This window comes from Propithecus coquereli, unplaced genomic scaffold (assembly GCF_000956105.1).
Source record: "Propithecus coquereli isolate 6110/MARCELLA unplaced genomic scaffold, Pcoq_1.0 Scaffold212, whole genome shotgun sequence".
NCBI classification, from domain to species: Eukaryota; Metazoa; Chordata; class Mammalia; order Primates; family Indriidae; genus Propithecus; species Propithecus coquereli.
This window is the reverse complement of record NW_012146301.1, coordinates 4,644,408-4,653,183: the sequence shown is the minus strand read 5'-3', so window position 1 is coordinate 4,653,183 and position 8,776 is coordinate 4,644,408. Positions and strand designations below refer to the sequence as shown.

General features: G+C 45.2%; 1 protein-coding gene across 1 annotated transcript in view; it reads left to right on the top strand.

Annotated features, from left to right (window-relative positions):
* Nucleotides 1-1,476: 1,476 nt before the first annotated feature.
* Nucleotides 1,477-8,776, top strand: part of METTL21C (methyltransferase like 21C) — a 12,874-nt gene continuing 5,574 nt past the window's right edge. Inside the window, exons 1-3 of the mRNA XM_012644444.1 lie at nt 1,477-1,612; nt 4,686-4,837; nt 7,979-8,096. Of these exons, the coding sequence (XP_012499898.1) occupies nt 1,483-1,612; nt 4,686-4,837; nt 7,979-8,096 (400 nt within the window). The 5' untranslated portion in view covers nt 1,477-1,482. The remainder of the gene's footprint in view (nt 1,613-4,685; nt 4,838-7,978; nt 8,097-8,776) is intronic.

Below are 8,776 nucleotides of genomic sequence, written 5' to 3'. Positions count from 1 at the left end.
ACACATTACTTCCATGACAGTCTCATTACTTTGAAATCTGTTGCGTAGAGATGTGAAGGACACACAGCCTCTCCAGGTGTGTGATGGGATTACAGACCATGCAGGGGCTGCTCTTTCTGGTCTTTCTTTGTTCACGGAGGGCGATCCTGAGCAGAATGGCTGGATTTAGTGCTGGGCGTAGGTGAGCTAGTTAGTAACGCACGGCTGGTGTGTCCAGTTGTTATCCTGGGTCGGCCGAAACAATGTGATGGGGCAAGTCATGTGTGGAGAATAAACTGAGGATGGTAAACACAGAGGAGGAAAACCATTTACATTTTATAAAAAAAAAAAAAAAAAAAAGACCAGAAAATGTCACTGTGAAAGGATGGACTTACAATAAGCTAAACATTATGAGTCATTTCAGGGCAAATGAGGCAAAGAAAACCACAGCAGAACCAAGGCAACTCAGGCTGTGTCCTGTCTGGTGGGCAAGAACCAAGATTCTGCAGCTGGACGTCCCAGCTTTCACTCTTGGCTCTGTCCCTAGCCAGCTGTGTCTGGTTGGGCTGGTTTTTTAATCTCTTTGCCTGAATGTCTGTCATCTGCTTCATAGGGCTGTTGAGAGGATTCAGTGACTCCACTTAAAGCGCTAGAACCCTGCTCAGCACCGGTGGGCAAGTCGTCCAGAAGTGTCAGGCATTATTATTTTGATGCTACTCAATAATCCCAATAGCCAGGCCTCTCGTTCTGAATCAGGTATAATTTTTGTCCTGCTTAAATAATCCCTTTTTTGCTCTTCTGCTTCTCACTGCAGCCCTGTGAGGTAGGCAGATATTATTATTCCCTTTCTGCTGATGAGGAAATGGGTACTGAGGGGATTAAGTGAGTTGCCAAGTGTTAGAGAAGGAGCCAAATCAGGCTCCTGGCCCAGTCCAGAGCTTTCTACTATCTTGCAATAGAGCCTCAGATGAAAGGAGGGCAGCCTCATGTTTGCACCAAATCCCAGCTTCTCATCCATGACGTCATTAACCCCATAATCCACAAGAACCCCCAATGGTATGCAATCTGGACAGATTTTTGTTAAGATTCAGTTCCAAGGGTTATTGGAAATACATTTGAGACTCCCAGAACTTAGTGATGTGCTACAATATTGGGAGGTGGGGGTGGCAGGGATGTCGAAGAATAAATTTGCAAAATAACAAAAACTTGCCGTAGCCTCCTGAGCAACGTGGTGCCCGTTCTCAGGCTATAACTGCTGTTTCTGCATTTCTTCATGCACGTGGGTTTGGGAATGTTTAATGGTCTCCCTGGACCTTGCTCTGCAAAACCAGGATGGGAGCTCCTTGGGTGGCTGCTTTGCTCACCCAGGGAACTAAGCTGAAAAGCAGGCGTTCTTTTGGCTTGCATAAGCTACACCTCTGGAGCCCTCCAGGAATGTCAGACTTGACTTGGGCCGAGTGACTCCGGTCTTGTCCAGTTCTTTCCTCCCGGCAGGCTCCGGTTATGGACGTGTGTCTGAGCTCCGTGCAGCAGCCTGGGCGCTTGGGGGGAGAACCGAGCTCCCCACCTGGCTGGTTGGAGGCCGAGAAGGAGGGGGCTCTCCAGAAAGATGGCGCCGGGGGACCCCCAGGAGGTAACCCCTTTCTCATCACCTCAACGGTTTTCCTCAGTTGCTTTCCTGGTGATGACATTTTCAAGTAAACTTCAGTGACAGAAATTTCTATTTTCTTTTAACTCTAGATTTTTACTATAACGAAGCTTAGGAGAAAAATGCCTTTATGTGATCATAAACGTAGCATTAAAAGTAATCTCTGTTTTTTCACTATTTACTTATCAAAGTCCACAAATTTGTCTTATGTATAAATCTAAATAGCAGTATTTTTGTAACAAGAACTTTTTAAAAAATCTAGATTCATTTCTGCTTTTCACCAGAATGCATTCCCAGCAGTTTCGTCATACAGTGGATCCTTGTAAATCAAAGAGTATTTTCCCATTAGGATAATTTAGCAGTTTAGGGTTGCATTTCTGGGCATGGATTCAGTAGTAAATAAATAACAGACATTAACAAATGAAATAATAAAAGCCAAGATACAGCATTTAAAATGTTTACAGTCACTTAAAGTGGTAAAAATATATCCCGATTCTACTAAATGAGGAAGTTATTTTATTGAATTGTTTATATAAAAATGCAACTCTCCTTTATTTCTAAAATCTGATCTTTCTAAAATCTGTTCTCTCTAAAACCGTTGGCCGGCACAGATAGAATAAATGAAAATATTTAAAGTGCAGCACACATACATTTCTCTGTCTTTGTAGAGCTTTGGAGAGTCTGTGAGAGAACATTCACCCGTGCACATCTCTTCACAGGGTCGATTGGGGAAGTGTAACTGTCAAGCTCAATATTTATCAGTTTATTTACCTGTGAAATGATGAACCGTTGAAATTAGTCCACCAACTTTTCCTACAGTCTTGGGATAAAAATAAGTCCCCAAGCAGTGATACGTGGGAACACGGGCAGAAGGCGCAGTCCAGGCGATGGTGGGGTAGGAAGAGGGTGCAGGCCAGGCTGGCATGTCCCCGATGCTCTGAGTCACCTGCCCCGGGTGTGCTGGAGGTGGCATGTACCAGTGCCTGAATTTCGAATGTTAAGCATGGCCATTATTAAAATGTAAGTTATATAATCTTATGATTAAATAGGTTATATTAAAGACAAAGGTATATTAAAAAGCTAAGGTAATAAGTACTCAAAACTGATTATTTTACATTTTACTATCTACGCTCTTGAGATGATTTCTGTCCATGTGTCCATGTGCTACTGTACATCTGCTCCCAGGGATGCCATGCTGGTGGAGTATTTACACCAGGGCAATTGTCAAACGCTATAAATCAGCGTTCTTCCCTGATCCTCGCCCCCCAAACTGGCTGTTGAACGTTCACCAGCATATCACCGTCTACTCCTCTGCCTTTGTAAGTCTCCCGATCAGAATTCAAAGTCAGCCTCTCAGCTCTAAGGTAGAAGCTAGGGCTTCTCTGGTCACACGTAAATACTGGGTTCATTGTGTTAGATGTCAGTGGCCTCCTGTCATAGGAGGCAAGAAGGCGAAGACTATAGGTCTCCCTCCCCACCCTCCCAGGGCATGTAACAGTAAAGGGCAGTCTCAGGACTGAATTGGCTGCTATTTATTGGCAGGTTCTTGTGAGTTGGGTGAAATCTCAGGTCTCTGGAAGATCACCCCATTTTGGTCAGGGCAGAGACTTCACCTTTAAGTGGTGAACACACCAAATCAGAACCATGGCCAAAAGCAACGCGCGAAGAGCTAGGGGCGTCCATCACGCTAACTTACAAACGAGCCGCCTCACACTGTGGTCAAGGACCGTTTCCTAGTGTGCTGCATACTGATACTTTCGTCACACACAGCAACAATGAATTTCTAGAAAAACAAAATGAAAATATACAGACATAAAATATAAGCCCCATTTTTGGGTAATTAGATTCAACTGACATCATCCAATTATTGTAAATATTTCTAAGTGCTTCAAATTTCTGTACTTACTATGAACCTGTTACACAGGGTCTGCAGACCAGCAGCATAGAACTGCTCTAGTGTATATTGAAATCAGCGATACTTGAAATAGCCTGTGGTGCCTGCCCCTGCCCCTGCGGGATGCACTGCGGAGATTTCTTCCAAGGCCCACTTCCCTTTGCCTGTGTTCACTTCCCCCACCCACGCCCCTCCTCTGGCACCCCGAGAGCGTGTTTCTGAGTAGAGCACTTCAAATATTGACTTGCTCCTTCTAGCTTTTTCCAAAGCCCATATTCTAGCCCTAGTTAAACATTTTCCAGTCACATCCCAGGCAACAAAGGCAAATTTCATGCAAATAAAACTGACCTTCCCAGACTCTGCAGTGTGAACTCTTTCCCACTGCCGGTGCCAACACCTTTTCCTCTGCTCCTGACGGCCACTACGTATGTGTTCGCGCAGCATCCTCCTTCCTGGCACTCTCACTCACCACTCTTTTTATCCTTAAACATTCTGGAAAACCTGCAGTGGTTTGTGATTCCATGATGTCAGCCCGATCAGGTGTTCTTTACCTCTCATTTTATATGATATTTTAGAGCTGCTAGAGTGGGTTGTGGGTTTAGAGGAGTATTTAAAGCAGTAGTAACTTAATAGCCAGAGCTCATCTGACAGCTCAGCCCCTCCTCAAGGGCTGTAGAGCTGGCTGGGCTTTGGGCGGCCTGGACCTTTTGAGGAGCAGTTGTAGGAAGGATTTAAGGAACATGCTCCAGCCAACACGTGGGAATGTTACATCACTTCAAGACCTAAAAATAGCCAGGTCCATGTTTACCCAGTTCCTCCTTCTCCAGATAGCTCATTTGTGCCAGTGTGCTGGAAAGCTAGCTTCTTCCCATCAGCAAAACACAGGGTGGGGATGGATCCACACCTCTTTTGTCCTCTCCTAAATGAAGGAAAGACCCAGGGCATACTTGGGCATTTTGTTGTGTTATTAAAAGGTCACATCTGAATTTCATGTCCCCATCATCCCAATATAATTCAGTTTTGTGCTAATTTGCAGGCATTGTCATTGATAGACTCAACCCTCTGTTTTTGGAACACCCTATTCCCATCTCACCCATTGTACTAAGTGTGTATTTGCACTGGATGAACAAATCATGAAACCCATTTTATTTTTCTGCTTCACAGATTCTAACAAGATAGAAGCAACTCTTCATAGCCTCCAGAAATTTGTTCCTACAGATTATGCCAGCTACACTCAGGAGTATTATCAGTTTGCAGGCAAGAAGATAGTCATTCAAGAATCCATAGAGAGTTATGGAGCAGTGGTGTGGCCAGGGGTGAGAGAACTGTTACATTTGTGATGTCAGGATTTCTGGAAATAATTTCGTACATCTGTGTGGCCTTGGATAATTTGTCAAGTGCTTGAACATTGTGTGCTTCTCAAATTGAAGTTCAATTGCCTGGCCCCCTGAGGGGTGTCGGTGGTGTGCTTGAGATCTGCAAAAAAATAGTATTTGTTCTAAAAGCATTGATTTTGCTTTAAGCTATGTTTCTTGAAAAATTAATTTTACAGTAAATAAACTTGAGTATATCAGGAAGTAGGATGCAAAATTCACATGAATTTTTAAGCAAAAACCCCAGGTAAATTAGAGCTTAGTTGCAGTAGGCACCTTTGGGACACACCCACTGACCTTCGGCCATTCATGTCTCTTTCACAGGGTGGATACTTTAGCAGAAACGTTTTAGGAAGCATTACTTCATCTCATGTTACCTCTGCAATACCCCTGCAAGAATGACACTGAAATGGGGGAAATATTCTGGGTTTAGAGCCAGAAACCCTGCCATTTCCATGTGGTGCGGTCAGCAATGTTGACTTAGCCTCCCTTTGCCTTCACTTCCATATTTAAAACATGGGGCGGTGGTGATGTCTAGTTCCTGCCATGGCGGACGAAATTGTGAGAATTAAATTCAGGCTGTGAGAACTAAATGAAGTGCTACATGTAAGCTCCTGTTAGCTGTAGTTATTAGTGTAATATTATTTCCACCTTATAGCTGAGGAATGGGGGCTGGGAAAGGTTCACTGGTTTGGAAAGCGACTCTCTCTGCTGGGGGCACGTGCAGAGCCAGCTGGCACCGTGCTCTTTCCACTGCAGAGGCTGTCAGTGCATAGAAAGGCTCCAGATCAGAACTCCTCGATGGTTGGCAGGTGTGTGAATCATACTGCGATCCTGGTAAAATGCAGATTTTGACTCAGGAGATCTGGGGGTGGAGGGTGGCTGTGACTGCATTTCTTGCAAGCTCCCAGGTGATGTGCATCTGCTGGTCCAGGGACCCTTGGTCACGTTCAGATGGTCCATGGGGCTCCCTCAGCAGGTCTAGGGGATGGTGGCAAGTGAGGGGGAGGGTGAGCCAGAGGGTGCAAGCCTCTTAGGGCTCCCCCTTTCCAAACAAGAAGGCTGTATATTTACACCTTATGCATAGGAGTATGATTTTCTTCAAACAAAGGCTTTTCTTTGCCTTAACACAAGTTTGAAAGCCACCAAACTACTCCACAGCTTCCTATTATAATACTTTTGGCAAATAAACAGCTATGGCCGTGGTATAGCTGTATAGCAGTAGAGTGCGAGATCAGAAATGGGAAAAAGAGTATTGGTCCACTTGACCGTTTTATTCTCAACAAGGCGTCAGTCAGTCTTTCACGCCCCCAACATTGGACTCCCTTGAAACCTGTTTCCTGAAAGCTGCAGAAGGGAACACAAAGTGGGAAGACACCCTTTTCTTATGTGACTTCAAGTGCAACTCTGTGAAAAGATCACTTCAGAGTTCTCTAACAGGACGAAGGGGTGTATCTTGCTATGTCAAAAGACCTGGCCGTTCTTGGTTAAGCTTTGTCTCTACATGACACACCCCTGGAGCCAGCCCCACCCAGGACAGGGCTCGGAAGGGGCGTGCCTACTCCAGGAAGCCATCTCCAGGAAGTCCCTCGACACTTGTCCACTGGACACCTGTCCTCTGGATCACTCTAGGTAACCCTCTCTCCCTCATATGGAATACCCCCTTACAGCAAATACTTACCATCTCTCCTTAAGAACCCCTTTCTTCAAAACTTTCTTCCAGTTCCAGAGTTCCTTGCAACATGCTGCGGATGGTGCGATTTCACACCGTGCTGCCGGTTCACCTGCCGCCCGGCCTGTGGCGCCTCTCACGCTAGGATGCCGGGCTCACCTCTCCCCGGCCCCAGGAAGTTGGTCTGGCTCCTCAGTGGCTCCACTGCCCCCTCCCACCCCCGCTACCAGTATATGCCTCCTATATGCCATTAACCTCCCAGGAACACAATTTATAACTGGTTTATGTGCCTCCCAGCCCCACTGCTGAGTTCCTGGACAGTAGAGGCGACTGTCACATTCACCTTTGCACGTGCCTGTTCAATATGAACAGATGAGGATGGAATGGAGTGACTTACGGGGTCAGGTCCTGGCCGCCCCTCACTCCAACATGGGCCCAAAACAGAAAGCGGAGCCTGGAGGAAGATGAGGGCATATCGTTAGAGAGGGCCTAAGCCTATAAGCAAATTATAGAGCTCATTAAAAAAACAAAAAACAAAAAACAAAATCCCCTCAATGTTCACATTCCCAGCTCTAGGCTGTTTATACTCAATTTTAAGTCGCTTTCTCATGCATAACTCTTGCTAACCCCTCTACTCCAAGGCACGGCTCACCGGGCCTCATCGGTGTAAATGTAAACAGATCAGTGCAAATCAAATACCCTTTACTCTTTGTAGAAAGGTGAGGGGAAGGTGGAGGGACAGAATGAATAAAGAAGGAAAGGGACGTTTGATTTCATGTATAGAAGATTTATTCACACATAGAACATTTAAAAAAATTTCCTTGACACTACTGCTCAAAGCGTGGTCCATGGTCCAGCAGACGGCGTCACTGGGGGCTTGTTTAGAAATGCGGGCTCTTAAGCCCCACCCCAGACCTACTGAATGAGGACATATGTCTTTAACAAAATAAAATAACTGCCTCGTTGTTCAATCCAGCAGATAAACTCCTAACCAACCTGAATTTTGAAAGAGGAGTCAGAAGAGAGTGTTCAAGTTTATACAACATTCTTAAAGCAAGTTGGAGACCCAATATGATTCAACCAGCAGAAGTTGCTGTTTTTTAGCCTGATTTGTAAGAGCTGAGCTGATTTGCTGATCTTCCTCTTCTTTGGAGATTGGTCAAATCTGATGTAGGCAATCTAACAAATCTGTTTCTCCAGTTCCTTAGATGTAATTTATTATAACTTTTATATTCCAGAGGTCTAAAAATGGCACTGAATGTATATATATACATTCAATAAACTCAATAATGAATAAGCTGAAAATATTTAATAACACGTATTTTAGTATTCAACCTGAGGTGGCAGAGGGGGTCACAGCTGGTTTCCAGTGTTCCAATGCCCAGTTGAAGACTATAATAAATGTTTTTTAGGCTACAGCTTTGTGTCACTATTTGGAGGAACATACAGATGAACTGAATCTCCAAGATGCTAAAATACTTGAAATTGGTGCTGGACCAGGCCTTGTTTCCATCGTGGCCAGTATTCTAGGTTTGTTTGTTTATTCCTGACCTTGTTTCAAAAGACCTTTCCTGTGACATTATAGCAAGTCCTTCCTGCATGACAGTCCATGGTGTAGGCGCTTGGCCATGACTTCACTCAGTGAATCTCCCCAAAATGTCATGCAGCAGCGATTACTACTGTTATCCACACAAATAACTGAGTCTTAGAGAGGTTCATGAACTTCTCCAGTCCACCCTGTTTCCATGTAAAGGAGGTGAGTATCTAGAAGCCCGACTCTGAGTCCCATCCCTGCTGATGGTCACAACCAGGGTGTGGTGAGCTGGGGTGCCCCTGACATCTAGTGGGTGGAGACTAGGGGCACTGCTAATCATCTCATAGAGCACAGGACTGGACCACCCACGAGAAAGAACTATCCAGCCCAAATTATGCCAAATATGCCCAGCCTACATGCCAACAGGGCCCGGGTTGAGACATCTAGTATTATTAAATATTTCTGGCCGGGCAAGGTGGCTCACACCTGTAATCCTAGCACCCTGGGAGACCAAGGTGGGAAGATCGCTTGAGCTCAGGAGTTCGAGACAAGCCTGAGCAAGAGTGAGACCCCGTCTCTAATAAAAATAGAAAAAATTAGCCGGGAGTAGTGGCACGTGCCCATAGTCCCAGCTACTCGGGAGGCTGAGGCAGAAGGATCGCTTGAGCCCAGGAGT